General features: G+C 41.8%; 2 protein-coding genes across 8 annotated transcripts; one reads left to right on the top strand and one right to left on the bottom strand.

The window, feature by feature from the left end:
• Positions 1-4417: 4417 nt before the first annotated feature.
• Positions 4418-14979, bottom strand: LOC128757064 (DENN domain-containing protein 2A-like). Its single transcript, XM_053862085.1, has 20 exons — positions 14745-14979; positions 13329-13400; positions 11923-12744; positions 11774-11859; positions 11187-11281; positions 10920-11129; positions 10414-10507; positions 10065-10115; positions 9792-9994; positions 9210-9319; positions 8953-9022; positions 7892-7969; positions 7049-7189; positions 6548-6696; positions 6310-6487; positions 6195-6236; positions 5639-5747; positions 5320-5574; positions 4559-4645; positions 4418-4499 (listed from the first exon to the last, which is right to left on the bottom strand). The coding sequence occupies exons 2-20, from the start codon at positions 13385-13387 to the stop codon at positions 4468-4470; spliced, it is 2871 nt and encodes a 956-aa protein (XP_053718060.1). The 5' UTR covers positions 13388-13400; positions 14745-14979; the 3' UTR covers positions 4418-4467.
• Positions 14980-15978: 999 nt separating this feature from the next.
• On the top strand, positions 15979-22479 carry slc37a3 (solute carrier family 37 member 3). 7 transcript variants are annotated; one of them, XM_053862267.1, is made up of 14 exons: positions 15979-16103; positions 17509-17686; positions 18442-18556; positions 18626-18718; positions 19312-19395; positions 19487-19632; positions 19765-19861; positions 20479-20563; positions 20633-20835; positions 20913-21054; positions 21140-21241; positions 21310-21509; positions 21582-21647; positions 21904-22479. In XM_053862267.1, the coding sequence occupies exons 2-14, from the start codon at positions 17610-17612 to the stop codon at positions 21994-21996; spliced, it is 1503 nt and encodes a 500-aa protein (XP_053718242.1). In that variant the 5' UTR covers positions 15979-16103; positions 17509-17609; the 3' UTR covers positions 21997-22479. The 7 variants fall into 7 exon arrangements, with proteins under 7 accessions (XP_053718242.1, XP_053718239.1, XP_053718245.1 ...); XM_053862264.1 differs by having other exon boundaries at positions 20479-20835; XM_053862270.1 differs by lacking the exon at positions 17509-17686 and having other exon boundaries at positions 16044-16103.
• The last annotated feature ends 360 nt before the right edge of the window (positions 22480-22839 follow it).

The following is a 22839-nucleotide window of genomic DNA, read 5'->3' as shown; positions in this document are numbered from 1 at the left end:
TTGCAGCGGCGGGCGGATGGTTGAGCACTTGACAGCACCTCATGGCTTCATCAAAATCTTTCAGCGGCTAGTTGTAATTTGGTTGAGTTCACCGAGCAACATATCCATTGGGATATTCAGGAGAAACATCTGGACCACAGCAGTTGTACCTGCTAATCCGAAGCTTCCCCACATCTGGTCGCAATGGCAATTGAGAGTGTGAATTTACACCCGGCTGTGCACATTTGATCGAGTTCTGAATTGCTGGTTGCTGGCATCAGAACTTTAAATTTATTTTCATTATCTCCATACAAACAGAATTAAAAAAAAAAAAAGATTTCTTACACGAGACCTTGAGACATAAGTTTACAACAAACAACTCTTACGTATAAAACATAAACATTTAAATATTTGACTCATTTGCTATCTTTCAAATATTGATAAAAAATAATATCTATATATTAGTGGTGGGACTTTAACAAGTTAATTACAATTAATTAATGACAACAAAAAATGTAATTTAATTTAACAGTTTGCTCTCCAGACAACAAAGGACCATTGTAAGTGCAGGAGTTCCTGGTCCACTGATCACACTGATGCACAAGACACGTCACAGCTAGGATGATAACAACAACAACAAACATGGAGGAATTCCTGAACAAAAGCAAACAAAAGCATCTGTTTGCTTTGGTTCAGGGAGGTTTTTTGCAACACAATGGCCAGGGTTTCCACTACTCTGAATGTACTTGAAATTCATATATATGTATATATATATATATATGGCAGAGCATGAGGACCATTCACAGCTTCTGAGATCTATAATAAAATGGATAACTGAGCTGAGTGTAGTGATGTGTATCCTATCCACACCTCTTGGTGTTTCAACACACAAGCATTGTGAAGACCAGGGGAAGTTACGCTCTTTAAACATTGTTTTTCAGTCTGGATTAGGGATTAGCGGCAGCAGTTACAAGTAAAACTGTAGCAGGAATCTGGCTCAACAGTTATCAGCGTCTTCACTGCTGGTGTTTATTATCTCTGGCTAATTCTTCCAACCCAATCTGGAAGTTTCCTGGCAGCTCAGCCTGTTTTACGAGAAGCACAGTCAAGTATTTTGCCGCTCCCAAATATATTTGTGAATGAGGCGAAGTGACGGACAGTGCTTGGAATTCTCCAGCACTCAGAGTTGGATTCCACAGACGGCCTCACTCCTCAGGAATTCTGCTGCTACATTTTTCTGTCTCGTGTGGAGCTTTCATATCAATTCTTCCCACATTGGCGCACATGTGGATCTGATCTGAGTCTGGCGTCAAAGCCAGTCCGAGCTCTTCATGTGACACCACCAGGAATCAGGTGGAACTGATCTGATATGTTCTCTTTTAGTCTGGGAACTAAGAATAGAGAAACAACTTAACAATAGAGCAAGTTGGTTTTTTATTTCACAGGGAATAATATTCAGTACATAATACAGTACATAATATGCAATACAGTTCAGTCTGTTGAGAGTAATGCATCTCTTTAATTCCATTCTTGGAGTCGTAAAAAAGTAAAACCCAAAAGTTTGTGACCCCAGGCTCCAGACGTTGTGATCACTTGATGTTCAGGTCCAAGACTTCCCTGAGAGGCAATTGTGTGGCTACCTGACTTCCACACTCCTGTACCTATTAAACTGCACAGTATTGTCACTGAGATGGTGAGTATAGATGTTTGTGAGACCTTTGACGCAGGTGTATACAAGATCTTAGAAGTAGATAGAAGCTACCATCCACGTCAAAGAACCTTCCTGGCCCAAATATAACTACCTAAAGCTGGTCAGGAGCAGAAACAGGTCAAAAACCTTGGTGTGCTACTCAATGTGTAAATGTCTATGAAGGAGAAAATGAGTAATTCCTCTGTCAAATAGTGAGTGTGTGATTGAGCTCTCTGGTGGACCACTGTGTCTAGGATCAACTTAGTTCTAAAGAGTGAGACCTCTACTCAGTAGGAGATCTCTGCGCCAGGCTGTGATTTAGGGCTACAGTACACGTAGAAGGTTGGCTGGAGACTATAGCAGGAACCTCTGCCAAGTCCTATAGGGGAACATGCCCGGTACACAACTGTGCCTGTCAGTCCAGGGCCAGGCCAGATAAGATTTGTCGCACATGGCCCTCGTTCCCACATCAATCAGGTTCAGTTGCCACATGTGTACTGGACATCCAGTCCTTACCGTTGGAGCACGTGAAGACCTCCCTGCTGGTTCCTGTCTCTCACCCCCACTGCATGAGTTGAGTTCGTCAAATGGACACATTTATTCCGGTCAGATTGTCGTCTTTTTGTGTGTTACATCTGATGTATTCCTTACATATATTTTATTTAGATTTTTATCCACCACTATGCCAAAACTTTGACACCATGCAGCATCAAAGTACTCTTCTTTTCATCTCTATTCCATTTTTGAATATCATTAATTATTCACCACACATTTGTATTGTCTTGTATTTGGTCTCGTAATCGATAGTAATTGATAAAATAGCAGCTGAAACTGTTTGTAATATTAGTGATTTTAAAAAATAATTTGACAGTCAGTCGCCGCCTCCAAATGCTAACAAAGTACCATTGAAACTTTCCCTCAATTCAACACAAAATAACGAACAGGCAAGGTTGGATTTGAATTACAGCAAAGATGGTGGCTTGGCGTCTGTGTTTGACAAGTGATTGACAACTGAATCAATGCAGTTCTGCATCGTCATGATGACATTTGTCAGCAGCACATTCACATTCTTGCGGGTAGACGCCTTTCAGCGTCAAACAGCCAACATGGAGGATCCAGTTGGACCCCAGTCTTCTGTGTGCGGCTCTGGAGTTGTTTGTGCGTGTGTGAAGACTTACTGGAGGAAATGATTCAGGCCCCTGGCATGTAGCAGGGTAGCACTGCAGCTGGGCGACGCACCTGCAACCAGCAAAACAAGCTGATGGCTGCAGGTTTGAGTGTTTGTGTTTCTGTGTGCGTAAATGGGAGCTGAGCCTGTAGAAATGGTTCTGATACACCACTCCAACCGGCAAGATTGCTCTGTACACTCTCCTCTCTCTGCGAACCCTATGGATGAGAAATGAAAGGGGTTTGATGATGAAAAAGCTGCTTGGTTTCATTGCATGTAGATGACCTGTTGCTTTGTTTGAAAAACGGGCTAGAAAATCAGTCTCAGTCAAGATGAATATCTCCCCACTGACACAGACACTGCCTCAACACATCTTTTCTTTCTATTTTTCTATCTTAGATAGAAACTGAACAGTAAAATGGAATTCTCTTACTTGTTATTACAGTATATTTTCTAGAGAAAACAGAAAAGGGTTGCAAGACTCAGGAGCTGATGTCCAGAATAAAAGTGGAAACAACATCACAGGTTGTTTTGACCATGGTCACGATCAGGCCGTCATCATGTTTTTATTTTTAAGAAGAAGATGTAAGATTGAGAATCATGTAATACCGTATGTACAAAATTAATATTATATTCATTTGGACATGTGGTATATATATTCAGAATATATATATGAATCATATATATATATATAATATGTCATTATTTAATATTGCTTAGCCGTCATACTATGGCACCTTCTTCTTAGGTTCTTCTTTCCAGTGGCTCACAGCAATCTCAGTAGATAATGTGGTCCCCAGAAAATTGAATTGGCCATCCGAGCTGAAACTGCTGCTGCGAAGCTCAAGGTGTTCTACTGTCCCCTAGTGGACAACAACGTCCCCAGTCCATAGATTCGAATGTATATGTAGTTTATTTTTTGTATTTTATATACTTGACATAATCTTTATTTACATTTATCTACATTAAGGTGATATATTAAGTTCATATATTTAAGTATTTTAATGTAGTGTGCTCTCTTTTATCGTCTTATTTTGACTATACATATATACATTTTATTTTCTCCTTATTCTGCAGCGCTATTTATTAATAAATCCATTCATTTGTGTTCATATACTTATTTCATAATTTTTGGTGCTGGCATTGTATTATTTTTATCTTTTGCTTACTTATTGAATGAAATATTTTCTTCAATGACTTTGCTTATAGAGAAAAAGTATTTTTGCTTTTCCAATTTTTTATGATAACATTTTGACATTATAATCGTATTTCTGAATTATATCACCATTCAGGAATACGAAATGTATTATTTGATATTAGTTTTATTTTTAAATATTTTCCCCATAGATTATAAGGACATCTTTTCATCTTTGCATTACTTTTTTTTTACATTCGCTCACCTTGCTGACTGACCACCAGCTGGCAGCCATTTTGTTTCGGCTCAGATGACGTGGATGATGGTTCCAAAATAGTTGACTGATCTTAATGAAACATTGTGGCTTGTTTAGTCAACTTCAACAACACAAACATGATATGTATGATGCAAGACATGAAGAGGACAGAACACTCATGAAGTGATAATTTTCTTTATTCATCTTTTATTCTGATGTGAAGAGCTGAGCTTGTGGCTTCATTTCTTGGATAGAAACTTCATTCTGTTTCCTGAAAAGAAAACGTAAACGTTAGATTTGAGATGTTTGGGTCTTGTCGCAGCTTCTCACCTAAACCTCTGAGGAAGCGATTGACGCGCCGGTGCTCATTGTCCTGGATGGAGTCCAAATATTCGTGAACTCTGACCTCAAACAGACCTGTGACATAAAAACATAAATGATAAAATCATGCCAAGTAGAGATATAAATTATTCTTTTACCATTGAAGAGAGCCTTTATAAAGTCATGACGTGTTCAAGCTAGCAACGTTTCTTTACACTTCAGAGTCCAACAAAATAAAATCATGAAAGTAGTCATCAGATGCAAAATTCATTGTATTTGACAGTGAGAAAGGCTGTCATATTATGGGAGAAAATTGAAAAAGCAAAAGGTGACAAATGAAAATAACAACATCAGAGGCATGAAATGAAAGGACAATTTAGCGGAATGAAAATAATCAAGAGATCAAAGGTTTCAGTTTTGGGATGACTGGACGTATGATGAAAGTCAAAATGAAGAGTTAAACCAGTCATGTGTGAAGGAAGATCAAAATAGGAATATGCAAGATCAAAAATGAGATCATAACAGCAAGATGAATTGTCAGGTCCCGGGGACGAAAGGTCAAAGTTTTGAGTAAGACAATGAAATTCTCCAAAAACAAAGGAAAAAAAAAACAAGCATTTCACATGGAAAATCAAAAGTGTGGATGAAGAGTAAAAACAAGAAGGTGGGATGTGGGGTTAAAATGTCCAAAAACAGAGACAGTCAAACTTGTGTAAAAAGAAAAACACTAAGTAATGGCAAGTTGGTCATGTAAAGTGATGGCAGTTCACCTCTTAGTGCTCGGCGGTGCAGCTCTCTCTCTTGGATGAACCAGCCGAACATCTGTGTTTCCATGAACACCTCCAGGAAGCGCCGCACACTTTTGGACGGAATGGCTTTCCGAAAACTGCCGCGCTGAAAGGAGCAGGCGCCGGAGCACGAGGACGAGGAGGAGTAGCCATCTTCGCGCTCGCTGTAGAAGAAGAGTGGGTAGTGACCCACCAGCTCCACAAAGAATCGCACAAACGCCTCTGATACAACTGAATCTGAAAAAGGGCAGTGAGAGGTTGAATTCCTGGGAGACCTCAGGGACGTTATAGAAAGTCAGACCTCCAGGGGCGTCGCCTCCCTTCTCTGTTGCCAGTTCAACCCGTCTCTCCAGAACGTTCTCCAGAGCGGACTGGAGTTTGGAGGGCAGGATGGAATCTTCATCGTCAAGCTGAAAAGAAGACAACATCGATATGCTGAGATGAGATGTCACAATAAATAAATCTAAAATTATGATTTAAAATGAAGTGCTAAACAGAAAAATACAGAAATATATTGTTGTTGTTATTGTTATTATATTACTATATTAAGTTATATTTTATAATAACAATATTCCAGCAAAACAAAAGCAATGTATTCAGTATTGTGGAATCATAAATTACACATGTATCAATAAAAAGAAACTAAAACTCAACATAAAGAACTGACATAGACAGAGATAGACGAGTGAGAATACTAAGTGGATAAAGAAAACAGTCAAATGGAAGAAACTCAGTGAGACAGAAATACAGGCTGATAAGTCAAAACTAAGAGACACGATTTCCACAACAAATAATAAGAAATAAAGAGTCACTTGCACGAGAAGTCCTGACAACAAAGTCACCTGACGTGAACTCACCTGACGCAGAAACTTGGAGTTTCCCAGGTCCACCACCAGAACCTTGTTGGACCGAGAGTCAGATGAGTGAGGCCAGATATCTCATGACAAACAAAGGAGCTCAGCGCTCTCTAACCTCCTCCAGCGGCAGCTCGCTCAGGTGAGGCAGAGAACTGGAGAGCACGCCGACGATGAACGGCGTTGGCGTGCAGACAATGTCCAACATGGCGGAGGGAAGCAGTGGAATGTACGTGTGCTGCCACACAAATGGATAGAGCAGCGCCACCATGGCGTGGCAGCACTGGGACAGCGTGCTGGAGGAAACAGTTGGTCAGGTCACATGACCCACCTGAGGGGAGCCGGCAGGGGCTCACCTGAGCTTGTTGGCAGTGAAGATGACCCGTCGCTCCAGCAGCAAAGAACCAAAGACTCTTAACAGCAGACGCAGACTCAGGCAAGAGAAGAGACACTCGAAGTCCACATGTTCGAGTCGAGAGTCCGAAGGTCTGCACAGCTCCATCACCTGGTCACAGAGTCCTTCCAATGACGTCCGGCTTAAGTTTGGCTATTTTATCTATAACTATATTGCACCATATTCATTTCACTTTTATCATGAACTTACTCTAACTTTCTTGTACTGTATCTTCTGATTGTGAGTGTGTTCACCACCACATCTTTTTACGTTCACATATTATTCAGAATACTGGATTTGTTTTGGTGTTAGAGCTTTTTGGACTCTACTATAGCGATATGAACTAGTATCATTTGTCACCATTAGCCTTTTCTCTGTTGTCTGTTTTTGCCTTCCATTATTATCTGCGCTCGAGTTTCTCTCATTTCAAGAGTTCAAGAAACAGTGGAGCACAGTAAGCGACCTCTGTGCCGGAGCCAGGCAGGAAGGTTTTGATGCTGATGGTTCGGCCCGGAGCAGGGAATTGGGCCTCCATGATGGCTCTCATGAACGGCTGCACCAGGGCTGGTGAGAGAGCTCGCCGTCTCTCCACCTCATCCAAAATCTGCAGACGCAACAAACACAAAATTGATGAGGACATGCTATAATGGTGAAAACATGACTGGTTCTATTATTCATACAATTGTTCTATGATTATTTTGACATTTTGGTGGTGTTCTGCTCCATGCAAGTAGATGGCGCTGTGGCAATACGCCTCATTTGCTTCAATTTCTTACTCAATGGCGTTGTTGAACTTGTCAGATGCACTCAAGATTTGTGACATTTTCAATGGTACTCAAGGTACTCAAGTTGTTTTTCATATACTGCTCTCCACATTACTGTATTTTCATAGCTCGCCTTTATAACGTGTATGTTTTTACCTTACGGGAAACAGTTTGAGGGACGCTTCGATCAGTGGTACGTTCAATGACTTGCTGGGCAGTTTTCAATCCATTACAGTTCGACATACTGACAAACGATCCCCACAATTTATAATGGCGTGTTCTGCATTTATTTGAAATTGAATTTGAAATGACAATATGTTCATAATGTATCTTAAAGTAAAAGAAATGCAAATAACTGCAGCATCAGTAGAATTCAATTAGGTTAATATAAATTAAACTAAAGTAATTTTATTTTATCTGTTACATCAGAGTGTTTTTTTATTTTGTATTCCATTACATACATAATGTTTTTAATGTTCAATTTTGTTGTTTGAATAAAAGACGCTGTGCTGTCGAGGTTAACTGCATGTGAAGAGCTTCACCTTTGAGAAGAGGTTGAAACAGCCGAGGTGACTGACGATGCAGTAGACCTCTGGAAGACGTTTCCCTTTTCCACTTGGCTAGAACACATTTACAAGAAAAAAAAATCTTTAAAACTATGACAAAATAAATCCCAAATATATCAAGCACATAAACAACAAACAAAGTTTAACTAACAGCATTAAGCAGCCATAAATAAGCAGGCGGAACAAGTACAATCACAGCATGATTCATCACTCACAAGACTGTAATTCACCTTTCACATCCTCAATATACTGGACTTTTGTTTTTGCTTGAATGATATATACATATGTATATGGGGTATATATGGGTCACAACTTTTACTTGAGAAAGTATAAAGTTTGAACAGTGCAGACATTGTTAAAATGGGTTAAATTTTCATGATCGATCTAAATTGTAACCCGACAGATTATTATACACTAAGCAAATATTGCTGTATTGACCAAAAAAAGAGTCTTAAAATACTGTAAAAATAATGCTAGACAAGCACTTGTGAGCAATTTTCCACTTCCCTGTTGTCATAAAAGCTGATGCTAACAATGGAAAATACGTGACAACAATGAGACCAAAATTAAAAATAGAAGATAAAAGCTTTATCAGAAGAAATGCATCTGCATAAATTGGAAAACAAGATTTTGATTTAATTAAACAATGACAAAAAACGTCATTAGAAAATAATTACTCGAAAAAGTCGACAATTATGGAACAATTGGAATTGGAAAAAAGTGGCAAAATATCAATGAGGAGCTTCATTGATCTGAACCTCCAGGATAAAAGGACCACAAAATCCTAAGACCAAGTCCATGGTAAGAAACATGAAAAATCAGAATGCAATGTCCCTAAATTCCGCACGTCATCAGATCATGTTTGTGAACCCAAACATATACAGAACACACACTTTCTCAGTCACACACACTTCCTGCCAGACTCGGAGAAGGTTCCCACAGGCACCCCGGCTATTTCGGCACAGATATTTACTCAGCCGTCGTCATGGTATGTAGCCACTTCCTGTTCAGTAGCTCTCTTCTGGGTTTGTATTTACCAGCAAGCGGCGGCAGTATCCGAACCTCCGGCTCCCGTCCTCTCCAGTCAGAACAAACGAGAACATCTCGCTGCCGCAGACAGGCCAAGACAAACAGACGTATTTTGGTCGTCAGGGAGAAAGGAAAAGACGTTATTCGGTTTATGACTTTGAAATCAAACAAATATAATCTGCTGCTGCCCTCAAAACCATTTTGGGTCATGAATGAAACTTTAACGACACTATGCTCTGGGGCTATTGCTGTCGTGTGACTTCACCTCGAATAGCTCTCCAGGGGTTCCCAGTCTTTGGCGTCCGGGAAGCAGAACTGAGGAATGATTCTCAGCTGGTCCTCTGTTTCTCTCATGAACTTGAAGCTGCGTTCCAGCTGCACACAGAGGAACACTGGTGTGAAACTGTCACTGTCTTTCAGAAGTCAGACCAACATATAAATATATTTCCAACAGGTCTGCTTGATCATGTTAAATAACATGGCACATTATCATAACAAGACATTTCATATCAAAGCTTTTCAAAATATGTCGCCAACACCCTCCATCCAACCAGTGACCTCTGCTTAATGAGGCCGAGTTTAGAGGGCAACAATTGAAGTGAATAGGCCTCAAAACATTCTGTAGCTCTTCTGGTTCCCAGATCAACTGAGATAAAATCTCTCTTCCAAGTGGCACACTTCACTGAGGATGCGTCCATAAGACTCTGACAAGAGGCAAAAGTCATCTCAACTGGGGTTTTGTTGTTTTTGGTCACCACACTAAAGGACACCTCATGAATGAAGACACAGCAGTGCTGCGTCCCTTCATCTTTCATTCTACCCTTACTTGTGAACAAGACCTTCTCACCTTAAGAGGAAACTGCTGAGTTACTTCTGGAAGAAAATGGCCACCAGTTTTAGATTTCTGCAGAGAGACAACTAGGAAGTATTCAAAGAGCCGCCGCTGATGGAGCTCCGGGTCCATTGCGCCAGTTCTGCTGTTCGACTGGGCTTTAGTTCTGCTGGTCCGAGTCAGCACCGAGCGGACTGATGTCAGGCGACGATGATGAGCTGGATGGAAGAAGAATATTACCTGAGGGGAAACTTCAACACAACAGGGTCAACAAACTCTGTTTCGTACCTTTAAACCGTTCATCAACTTCGCTCTCAGAGTCACTGTTGTCATCTGTAACTGAAGAACAAAGAGACATTTTTCAGTCTAAGAATATGGCGCCATTTTTAAACATCTTTGCTCTTCATTTTTTAAATCTTAAGAATCATTTCCAATGCATTGCATAAGAATGGCACTCATCTAAAGGTCAGGGTTAAAAAAATTAGGGTGAAAAAACATCAGTCATTTTGACAGTGAAAAGGTTCTATGAAACAAAAAATGGTTCAAAACATGTGGTTGCTACATTTAAATTTCCAAGTGTAACACCCCCACCTAAAACAATTCAGTAAAACTCAGCAGCACAATATGGCGGAGTTACCTCTCCCAGAGCTTGATTCAGCATAATGATAAATCCGTCGGAGATGTTTCTTCCCAATGCGAGCCTCAAAGATACCGTTGATCCTCAGTACCAGCTTTCAATCAAAAAACAACATAAAAGAGAATTGAGAAAAGTGCAAAACTATGTGTGCAAACAACAACCCAATACAACCATTCTGCTAATTTTGTAGATAACGTTTCATTGTTTTGTTTTTTTTTATTAATCCAAGGTTTTATGTTGCTAAAATCCTAAGCACCAGTTTCTCGGGGTTGGACCATGTGACCAATTTCAGTGCAAGGGCAAGCCAAGTCTTGGTTTGTCCCTCATTCAGGCAACTTTTTTGTATTTGTTGTTATGAATTACTTGCTGTGAGGGGCACTTCGTTGCTGCGGTGCATGGTAGCTTGGTAGTAAACTTATTACCAGTTTATATCAAATAAAAATCCTCTGAATAAAGCTGTATTTCAAATGTGATATGCAAAATAACGACAGAATATTTCTACAGACCGTGGGTATCCTGCGACAGGTCCGACCCGAGGCCTCTCCTGGCAACCAGGTGGTGTGTTCGGGCTCAGTTGGTGTCGACGGAGGACTGATCAGCGGAGGAGAGGAGATTCCCGTTCTGCACGGTCCAGGACTATTGGCGAAGCTTCGCCCCAGGTCCAACAGCTTTAAACTCCGACTTGAACTCTGCCTGAAGAAACCAGGCCTGGACGTCTGTGTGGAGAGTGATTTTAGCGATTTCTACTCAGACAACTAGCATCAGACATGAACCTTGCTGGTGTCAGCGCCTGGCGAAGAGGGCAGCGACTGCTGGGAGCACTGGCTTTCCAACTCAACGTCTTCGTAGGGGTTTTCCCGTGGAGAGTCTGCAGAGCACATATGTATGTCAACTTTCCACTTAAAGGAATTGTATTTGTCTGTTATTATTATTTAACAAAAACCTGGAAGACAACCACGGACTAGAGACCCCCAAGAAAGATCTACACAGATACCTGGGAGTGGAACATTGATGTACTGCAGCTGTGCTTGAATCAACACACGGTAAATCGCTATTGTGAGATAAAATATGAGTACTTCCCATCAAAATGTAAAACTGGGTTAGACAAAAACCACATCAGGGTATTGAGGTTTGTTTCACATGCTCTTGTGTATTATCAGCATCTGAGTGAACCTTGCAAATCCAGAAGATTTCAGAAGAGGTAATACTGAAGGCTGAACTGACTCAAGATAACTTTACTGTTCTTTACTGTAATTTGATGCTCAGCAGTGATGTGTGACTGTAAACCTGACACTCAAATACTGGATCGATTTATTCCTAAAACAGTTCCACACACAGGGAAGAGGAGAGGATGTCTGACCCAGGATGTCTTCGTAGTGATGTTCCTGAGTCAGGGAACGTGTGATGAATTGACTCTTTGGGAAGTGTTCGATCTCAAAGGTTCTCCTGTAAGAGTGAACACGAATTTACTTCACACTCAAACTCAGACCAAACCTTCTTCAGACTCACCTCTCTCCGCCTCTGAGTTTCTCAGCCCTGGTCCTCCCGTAGATGCCGTGAGGAGGTTTTGCTGTGGCTGAGAAATTGGAGGATAGAGGGAGAGGAGGGAGGTTCCTCGGCTCTCTTCTCAGGTTTCTCACCTGGGCAGCATCTGGATGCTGAAAGGTCCGTTTTGGTTTGGGGAGTGGATTGATGGCTGGAGAACCTGGCTCGCTATACACATTCTCCCTCTGCATCACTGAAGCGTGAGGAACTTCATCCTCCTTCATCCTCTGTTCCACATGTTTGTCCTTGCTGGGGGGGCAGAAATAATTGCCAAGCTCTGGCAGAGTCTTTCCATGGTTTTCTCCCATGGACTCCAGCTTTCTAAAAAGACTGAACACAGCTCTCTTGCCCTGGCTGAATTGGTCAGACGTTTTCTTGTCGATGATTCTCGTACATGCTTCGGTTTCTGCTGCAGAACTCCTGGTTCTCTCTGCATTATCCATGTGCTTCATCGCCTGAACTGGGGAACAAGGCGGACACATCAGTCGTCCAACATTCTCCTTTTCAGGCTCTTCTTTGGGAACAGCTTTTTGGCCATTGGATCCTTTTGCTAATGAACTTGGCGATCCAGGAACCGCTTCCTTTTCCTCCCAAAGGGATATCTTGTCCTTGATGTTGGATAGTGGAAGTGTGTTGAAGTTCTGGCTTCTATAGGCCATCATGTGGAGGTGTGGATGACAGTTGTAATCCAAAGAAGAGAGGGGAAGTGCTGTTTTCTTCTGCAGGACTCTTTTAACCTCCACTGCAGACCTTTGGACACCACTTCCTTTGTACTTTTTCTTTGACCTAAAATACACAAACCAAACAATCATCAGGGAAGGGTCTCATAGCAGAGCCACTTGTATACAGACACTTCTCAGACCACAGTGGGAAAATGAGAACTAGATGCCAGAGTGCAGGCCTATGACCGAGCATCTTCTTCACATCAGCTTTGCTAAATAAACACATTCTTGGAACTGAGCCCTTTTCATCAAACTGTAATGTTCTGATAAATAAACCAGAGGAAATCAGACACTGAGATCCCCGTTGGAGGTACAAATGGTCAAATTCTAAGAGCCAGATTCTGTGGCTTCTGAAGTAGATTTTACACTGCAACACACGGACAATACTTCTCCAGTGGTTTTCCGGCACTGGTTTTATGAAACTGTGTATAAATATTGTCCATTGACCATCACAAAAGGGCACCAAGGGGCTGGGAAATCAAGTAGCTATGAGTCAAATTACTTCTGCTTGGACTCTGAATTGCAGATTACGGACTTAGCAGATCCTGGTTTTAGGGAGAGCAAGTCGACCCATGAGCAATCCAGTGACTCTATTTTAGAAATGCTTATCTAAAAATGATGTTCCTTCAATGCGACTGAGCAACTAACCTGTCAATGTTGGAGTAGATGCCGTCCGGTTTGGTTGACATTTTGAGGGTTGTCTCCATGATTACCAACAATCTAAGAGAGAGAAAGGTACAACAGGGTTAGAAATGCTGAAGGTTCTTTTAAAGATTCCTTGAAAGACCTCAGAGCCTTAAGTTCTCCACTCAAGCAAGGGCAGTAGTAATCTCTAGAAGAGGCCAGTGTAACATCTTTGTCACAGATGTTGGGACGGTGCAAATTGGTACTAAATGAAGATTGGCTCCTCAAAGTCAGAAAAGGCTGGCATGTCCCGTTCAAGTATCTTGGGCGAGGGAAGGATATAGTGTCAGATGGACATACTGATTGTTGCACCGTCCTCAGTCACTAGGACTCCATTGTCCGGTCATGGTGAAGAAAGAGCTGAACCAAAAGACAAATCCGCACATACACTTTCCTGTCTGTGGTGGGGGGCTTTGGGAAGTGACCGAAAAAACAATTCTGAACTGTCTTTAGGAGATTTGATGGAACGCACAGGCATACAGCGAGGAGATCCCAGGGCAAACCTTGGTCACTATAGATTCATTATGTCTCACAGCTGACCTGGGAATGCTTTGGCACTGCTCCAGAAGAGTTCGAGGAACTTTCTGGGCTGAGACAAGTCAGTACCCTACAACGGCTGCTGCCCCCGCAACTCGACCTCGGACAGGAGGTCGAAAGCAGACAGATGGACAGAAATAATACAGCATGTCTTCTGGCTACATGTATGTTCGGTATTTAAGACCCAGCTGGGACAACTCAGGGACTAAGCCAGAGCAGAAGCTCCCTCGGGTGCTTCACTGCTAGCTGTCATGAGGGAGCACTTCATCAAATGATTCTTCACTTGCTTTTGAGGTCATCAAAAAATGAGCGCACTGCTGATCAAAAACACACTGTGACAAATGTTTGAGCCTGAGGGTTCAATGAGCTCCTAGAAAACAGCATGTAGTTTCTCCCTGCTATGTCCCGCACATTTATGAAAGACAGTCAGCATACTTTATGAGTGTGTCTGTATGAATTAATCTTATCAGTTCTCAATGGTCCTTTGCCATGATAATTGTGAGCTATGTGTTTTGTCTATTGTTGACTATGGTGCTCCCCATTAATCTGACTGTCATTGTGAAAATAGCTAACAGTGGAAGAGTGACATAAACAGTGACATAAACCGAACATTTTTTTTAAAGCCAGCTATGGAAAAAAAAAAGAAAGAAAAATGTGACTGGATAAGAGTGAGGTGCTCTGATACATTTTGACAGGTGTCCTATCAGAAGTCGTTCCAAGACCCAATTTGACAACAAACTGAGTTGTTTTTTATTTGATCAGGCCATAGAAATTCAGCATTTTTCACTTCACTTTTTCAAAGAACTTTGAGCAACATTTGATGAATAAGTGTAGAATTCTTACCTCACACTCCGGCACAGTTGTCTGTATGAACACCAAACATACTTTCAAAAATACAGGAGCTACAGGATCCATCAGATCCAGCCCACCGTGATGCATCCAAGTCCCACTCAACATGTCTTTAAAGTTAAAATATAGTAAAATACCGACAGAACAGACTGAAGTTCCTCTAACATCCGGTATGTCCTCCCCTCTGCTTCTTCATTCATTTACTTTGTCCTGCTCATCTTTAAGCCCTCACCCTCGTCCTCTCTTCCTCTCTCTCTCTCTCTTTCGAAACTCTGACTCACAAACCTTTCACTCCAAACCAGTGAGTGCTCCATTTAAATTCACACGTCCACATAAACACACTTGCATTCACTTTGTCACTTTTTGTGAGCTGTTTTTTGTCATGAAAAACCTGATGATAAATGATGACGTAATCTGGATTGTATGTTTATCGGAAGGGATCCATCGAAGGATTCTTAACAACAAACTTTTCTTTACACTCCTTGTCTAACCACCTTTTATCCAACCATCTAACCAACAAGCTACTTTCAAATAAACAGTATCCATCAACAAGCTTGCCAACCAACATATACAATTCTCAACAAACAACCTATCTCACAATGTAACTACAGGATTTGTTCACAGAATTATTCAGATAATCTGATTTGTTTCATAGAAATTAGCTGTACTAAGTAAAAAATACTTCAGGTATTAAGTATATTATTAGTATAATTAATCATTAACATCGAGGCAATTTAAACTTTTTTTCAAGCCATAAAACTGCTGTAATACCCCACTAAAATTAAACTATTACTTCAATTCATATTTTTCACAAAGACACACAAATTTTATATACAATATAAAATCTCACCCGTCGCCTGTTGTATCGCTGCAGCCGAATGAGAACGTCAACTGGTCAGAATGAATTTTGGCGCTTTTTTCTTTTTTTAAATGGGACAAATGTTTTAACGACCTTCTGGCTCCGACACGTGTTCACGGAACAGGTGAAGCACGCACTGCACTCCATTGCCAGCTGTAGTCTCACTCCTGACCTGCAGATGGCAATAGTCGTTTACAATAAAGCTGTACGTTGTTCCAGTTTTCCCCAATTTATTTCTGGTGAAAACGTTTTTTTACATTGAACACAAATAGTTATAAATAAACAAACTTCGCTTAGATCTGATGTTTATCTTTGTTTGGTTTTTAATTTGCTTTAAATGCCAGATAAAATTGTCTGCTCGTCAATCCGAGGACAGTTGCACTTCTGACAGAAATATATTGCAGGCCAACTTAACTCATGTCAATGATGCGGAAATCACAGCGAACTTAGTAAACACGGGCGAGCAGCTGGTCACCATCTACCTTTGCATAAAGGTGAGACTGTGGATTCACTTTTTCAATTCGAAATATGTCTGAATAACGTTTGCTTTTGGGCGTTGTCGGGGTGATAACAGGAAGCACTTGTGGTTCGACATCGTCTTCTTCTACGGTGCGAAACAACATGCGACTAGCTTCGACATAAAGCCTGCTTTTATTTAACAGATCTTAATCTTTTAGGTGTTTCTGTTGGACCTGTACGATGCGTTTAGCATTAATGCGCGTGTTAGTCTGCAGCAAGTATGCACGGATTATCATACACATATGTCATATGTCATAAGTCATACATTTACAGAAATGCAACAAATCGTGAATGCGCTTTTAAACTAGTGCGAGTTGTCGCTCGTGTATGTGTTTTTTTCCGATGGTATTTGGGGGAGCGGATGAGATGGCGAATTGATTTTATCATGATCTATAACCCGGTGTCTGAAGTACAGGCTGTCTGGACGCAGCTGCTGTATGCGACGTCACACTTAAATGTGATTTTCTTCATTATAAACTGCATTTATCAACTGTTGTGTGGAGTTGTCTGGGTTAATTCTTGTCGCCCAGATTCGTCAACCACAAAAATACTGACATGATGGTGGAAAAATGTGTATTGCAGAAATGTCAAAACAAGACAAGAAGCATATACATTTTTTTAATAATAAAAATGCATCCTATTTTGTTATGTCTTTATTCGTATGTACAATTTTATTGTTTCAGTTAAGTCTACATTTTCTATTCATTTATATAGAAAATTCTTATTTTATTGCCATTGATGTTGTTTTGGTTTTGTCGTGGATAAAATTATTATGCATTTAAATAACCGTAGTGTTATGCTTTATTTTATCTTACAGTTCTTTTATTTTACTTTGATTTTGTGTCCTGACTTTTTAGTATGTTTTCTGTGGTTGTTCAAATGACCTTAATTTTTACTTTTATTATTTTACCATGTGTCAACAGTGACTGATTAAAAAGCCAGAATGTCACCATGAAAATGTTTCTTAAAACTCATAAGAAACAAGATCTGTGATATCAAGAAATTAAAAAACGTGTTGGACACTGGACTTTGACAAAGGTGACTCAGATCTCATATTCGTAGTTCCACCCTCATCAAATGCCTTAAAAGCAGGAAGTATTCAGTCCCGGTTTTCTCACGTCCCATTGTTTAAAATGAACATGCAGGTCTTTTGTGGGTTACACAGACAGATGGGATGTTAGGTGCATTTATATTCATTTTTGATTTCTGCCTTGTTTGTATCTGTGTTATTGTGAAGTCTTTTGTTCCCCAGACTTAGTTCACAAAGTGAAAGCAAAAAGTGAAGGGTGTGTGAAGTGAACCTATTTTCTGTTTAAGCAGCAAAACGAAGTAATGTGGTCTGTGAGTCATCGCTGGTTGTCCGTCCTTCTCTCCCTCCAGACTGAGCCCTAGACCCCAGTGCTTTTAGCAGGACCTTCTGCTTGTTTGGTGACCTTCGTCTTGCCGACTACCTCCTCCTCCTCCTCGGTCCACACCTTGTGATGCCTCCCTCCTGCTGTGGCCACCTGTCACAGTACACCCATCATCACCTGATCGTCTTCCTCCTTACCTTTTTTAGGTACTCGCCCCTTCCCCCCTTCCTTCCTCCTCTCCTTCTTATTGTTACTGTTTACTCCTTCCTTTCTCCTCCAGTTTGTCCTTTCTTCCTTCTCTGATTGTTCGAGTAAAGCCTGCTCCACATTCTCTCTCCTCACCCTTCATCATACTTGCAGAATCTTATAGATTCCTGTCTTGTGTCTTTCCCACAATGTCATCAACGTGACTGACAAAGGAAAGAAGAATTGTAATACCACAAAAATATCAGAACAGAATAGCATGCAGTCAGTCTTCAGTAAACCACAGTATGAACACGTGTTCCTGACAAGATGCTGAGCCACTGAAATGTGGTTAAGGTTCACAAAAGTGTTGAATCAACTTGCAAGACACGACAACTTCGGCAGGTCAAAGGTCTCCTAAAAGATAGTGAGTGATAGATGATATAGAGTGAGCAACAGACAAGACAATTTGTCTTGAAGTCTGAATCAATGTTCTTCATCGACTGTCTTGATCTGCGTTTCCATCTATTCTTCTGCAGCACATGTCATAAATCTATGAAATATATAAATGTATTTAGTATTTAATCCCAAACAGACATAACAGCTCACTGAAGAAATTAGAATCTTCATGTAATTTTAAACCATATATCATTAATTGTCATGACTGAATATGCATATAAAATATGTCAATTCAGTTGTATTTTTAATAACATCATAAATTAACCTAAACCTTAATGTTTGACCCCTGCAAGTGTCTGACCTGGTCTCTCTCCTGCAGCTATGTGCTTCTGCACTCGTCCAGGAAAACCTTCAGTAACGTGAAGGTCAGCATATCTGCCCAATGGACACCATCCTTCCAGAATCAGTCGTCTCCTGCTTTCTCTCCTGCCGAGGTGGTTTTGTTGATCTAGATGCAGAGCTATGAGGAATATGAAGTTCTCAGCTGGTGCGTGTGTTTGCAGACATGGATGGACAACCGTCTCTTTGATGATGAGAAACAGGCCACTCTCTTCCTTGGGCTGCTGGACTCCATCTTCCTCTTCTCCTATGCTGTGGTGGGTACACGTACTACACCTTAAACTACCATAACTGCTACAGTGATGACTGTTGCAGTCAAATTCACTGTGGCGCTATAATAAATATTACTGCTTCTCGAAGGAGCAACTACTTTACAGACCTTTTAATACAACTACAACTACTATGAACTACTACAACTCTTGCAAGCACTGCTACTGTAACATCCGAAACATGAGTTTCATTCCCCAACTACTGCTGATACTTGCATTCTCTGTTAGTACATTATAGTAGACTATGACCACTACTTCAGCAGCACCGTTCATACTGCTACTCCAAACACACCACCTACTGTCACCACAAAATGTACTTGTATTGAATTTGAAACTACTACTACAGCTGCTTATATATAGTGCTACTGTCCCTAACAATACTACTGCTTCTGCTATTAAGAAATTCCAGTCCATCTGATACTACTATACGTACCTCAACTCTGACAACCATGTATCTTCAAAATAAAAGGAGGATATGACAATGGTTTTATGAGGAACATTAAACTATTGAGTAAAGTATAATTATCATCTTCATGTTTTTTTTTATTTCACTATGTATCTCCTCCATCTGTTCATCCCAGGGTTTGTATCTGAGCGGTGTGATCGGAGACAGAGTCAACCTTCGCTATGTTCTTTGTGTCGGACTGTGTGGTTCCGCGGCAGTGGTGAGTCCACAACTAGACTAAACTCAACTAGACCACAACTAGATGCTAAAACTCAACTATTTTTCTATTTAAAAACTGCCCATGTGTGCAGGAATTTGCGTTTGGTACTCTGACAGAATGGCTGCACATCTACAATGTGTACCTGTACTGCGGTTTGTGGATCCTCAACGGTCTCCTGCAGTCGGCCGTCTGGCCTTGTGTTGTTGCTGTCATGGGAAACTGGTTTGGCAAGACAGGGTGAGTGACTGAAGTTGTGCTTCTCTATGCTGCCTGCCTCCAATTCTGCTCCCGTCCCGAAGACAGGAAATGTGTTATTAACTCATTTGCTTTTCAAACTGAGCCGTATTAACAAAAGTATGTTGTCTTCAGGCGAGGTTTCATATTTGGACTTTGGAGCGCCTGTGCTTCTGTTGGCAACATATTGGGAGCTTTCCTGGCATCCAGTGTGCTCCAGTACGGATATGAGGTAAAGCAACGTCCGTGTTTGCTCTAACTGTGAGACAATGTTTGTTACATTGTAGATGAAAGGCTCCACCATTGAACGCTTTGTCCACGGGTTGGAATGGGGTGGTAGAGTGTGAGAAGCCTGTCAAAAGATGTGTTGCCGCAGTGTGAGCATCTAAGTACTAGCTGACAATGTTCAGTAGATGAGTGTGTTAGAAGTGTCTGAGTATAAACGTGTTCTCAGAGTGAGAGACTTCAGGTGACATGAGGTAGTCAACAGGGGAACCTGAGGAACCCAGGATGATGAGAAGAGTGGGAGAGCAGGAGTGCATCGAAAGAGTGTAAAGGGGCAACAACATCATAGAATGTTGCAGGACCACAATAGAATTCATAGTGTTGCTAGAATGTTGGGGTCAGGAAGGGGAAGAGTGTGACCCTAAAATTTTAGTTTTAGGTTGTCCTGAAAAGTGTCAGACTGGGAGATAATCTAACAGCAGTGGGTGAGCATCACAGGTGTCTTCCAAGTTTGCGATGAATCATCGTGACTTACTGAGTGATGAGAGAAAACCTTAAGTTGATCTTCAGGCACAGTCGATGAATGTCTCCCATCAGTCTGACACACCGACCTCTCCATCTCAGTACGCCTTCCTGGTGACCTCAGTGGTACAGTTTGCTGGAGGAGTGGTGGTCTTCTTTGGTCTGCTCACTTCCCCGAAGGAAGTTGGTGAGTTCAAAAGTCAGTTGAATCCTTTTACAGTCCCTCCATCTTGGTCCTACTCTGTGAGATGTTCAGGTCTGAGCCTGGAGTGTGAGACGGACCTTAGCCCTGTGGAGACGGAGTCAGACAGCAACAGGCCCCTCATCTGCGACGATGAAGATGAGCTGGAGGCTTACGATCGACACTGCCAGTCCGTTCACCAACCAGAAGAACGTCCGGAAGATTCCCCCCGACCCATCGGCTTCCTGCAGGCGTTCTGTCTTCCTGGTGTGATTCCTGTGAGTTCACAGCTGGCTGAGTCTTTGACCATCCAGGGTTCATGATTTTTTTTTTTTTTGTTGTTGTTGGTCTGCAGTATTCCCTGTCGTACGCCTGTCTGAAGCTGGTCAACTACTCCTTCTTCTTCTGGCTGCCATTTTACCTGAGCAACAACTTCAGCTGGAAGGAGGAAGAGGCTGACCGCTTGTCCGTCTGGTATGACGTTGGCGGAATTGTGGGTGAGTAGCAGCACTGGTGCTGTCATCGTCTGACACGATCAGCTGGAGGAAACCTTTCATGAGAGGTCCCGTTCTCTCGTGTCAGGTGGGACTCTTCAGGGCCTTGTGTCGGACTTCATGGGCAAACGAACACCGGTGTTGGCACTAAGCCTGGTGCTGGCCATGGCTGCACTGGTGGGATACAGTCGTGAGTATACACATGAAGACATAAGACTGTCAGCCGTTGCTGATCAAATGCTCCTCCCACGCTTTCAGACTCTCCCAACGACAAGGTGGTCAACTCTGCTTTGCTAGCCGTCACTGGCTTCTTCATCGGTGGTCCGTCCAACATGATCAGCTCGGCAATCTCCGCAGACCTGGGACGTCAGGAAGCTCTTCGGGGCAGCCAGGAGGCTCTGGCTACAGTCACAGGCATCGTAGACGGGACTGGAAGCATCGGCGCTGCCGCAGGGCAAGTGAGTTTGCCTCCTCTCAGAGACCGCTTCAAATGCTGAGCAGTGTTTAAGTGTCTCTGGCTCATGTTTCAGTACATGGTGTCGCTGATCAAAAGCAGACTGAGCTGGATGAGTGTCTTCTACTTCTTCATTGCCATGGTAACACACTCAAGAGCCCATTCAACAATAAATGCATATACAGTATGTACGAATAGACTAGCAAGCACCGGAGGAAAAAAACAGCCTGTTTACACACTAATGTATGAAGACCTGTGTTTTCTCACTAAAGGCTTTTATTGACGCACTTTATCCCATGTACATTTCAGCCCCAGATTGAATCTATATATTCAGTATATCATGAGATCATGAGTGACGCACGAGTGAGGTCATTCACTTGTGTTTCTGTGTGTGACAGACGGGATGCAGCATCCTCTTCATCAGTCCACTCATCCATAAGGAGGTCCGTTCCATGTGGACGGACAGACGAGCGCTGCGACGACAGCTGTGACTTCATCTTTCCCCGCGTAGAGTTTTGAACCATGCTTTTATTGCACTCTGAAAGATCTTCATTAGGCGGAAGAAAGCGATTTGATCTGTTGAAGTGATGAATGTTGCACTACCACTGCACTCTTCTGTCCAGTCATGTTTTAGTGATTTTACGTGGTTTTAGGGGCGGGGTCCTCTTTCGCTGTGCGTAGTGTTCGTCCTAATGTCACTTCTTCAAAGATGTTTACACCATCACTCCAGCTGGTTAAACTCACCGCTTTCTAACTAAAACACTTTTTTAATCCTGTGATTTGTGTTTTAATTTGTAAATAATAATTTGACTTCAAACAAGGGATCGTAACAGTTATGCTGATTCATGAATGTATCTCAGCAGCAGTAGAAACCGTGCTGTTTTGGGAACCTCTTATTTAATTTTTTTATTATTTATTTATGTGTACACTGGTGTTTTAACATTCCGTTCTGAATAAAGATTATTTGATCAGTTGTGCATGTGTGTTCCTGCAAACCCTTCCCTTTGCCTTCAGGTTTGCGGCCAAATGCCAATTTAGTTTCATGTTCACAAGACACCAGACAGCTGCTTTTGTGTGTGTTTGCTCCCTGCCTGGACGTACAGTAGACACGGTGTGAGGATGATAATGATCAGTTAACTGGGCGATCTTAAGTCAGGAAATGATCCGTCAGTGCTGTTTCGCCTCTCCTAAACTGCCCCCCGGAGGCCGTTGGCAGTACATACACGGGATACCGTCACCTACCACAAACTTGTCGCTCCACTACCAACAGCACTGGTGGCGTCATGTTGCGCAGTGTGCGATGAGTTATCTGCATGTGCTATTGCTGCGCCTCC

The sequence above is a fragment of the Synchiropus splendidus genome, chromosome 4, assembly GCF_027744825.2.
Source record: "Synchiropus splendidus isolate RoL2022-P1 chromosome 4, RoL_Sspl_1.0, whole genome shotgun sequence".
Classification (NCBI taxonomy): Eukaryota; Metazoa; Chordata; class Actinopteri; order Syngnathiformes; family Callionymidae; genus Synchiropus; species Synchiropus splendidus.
Note: the sequence above shows the minus strand (reverse complement) of the source record. Positions and strands in the feature narration are given on the sequence as shown.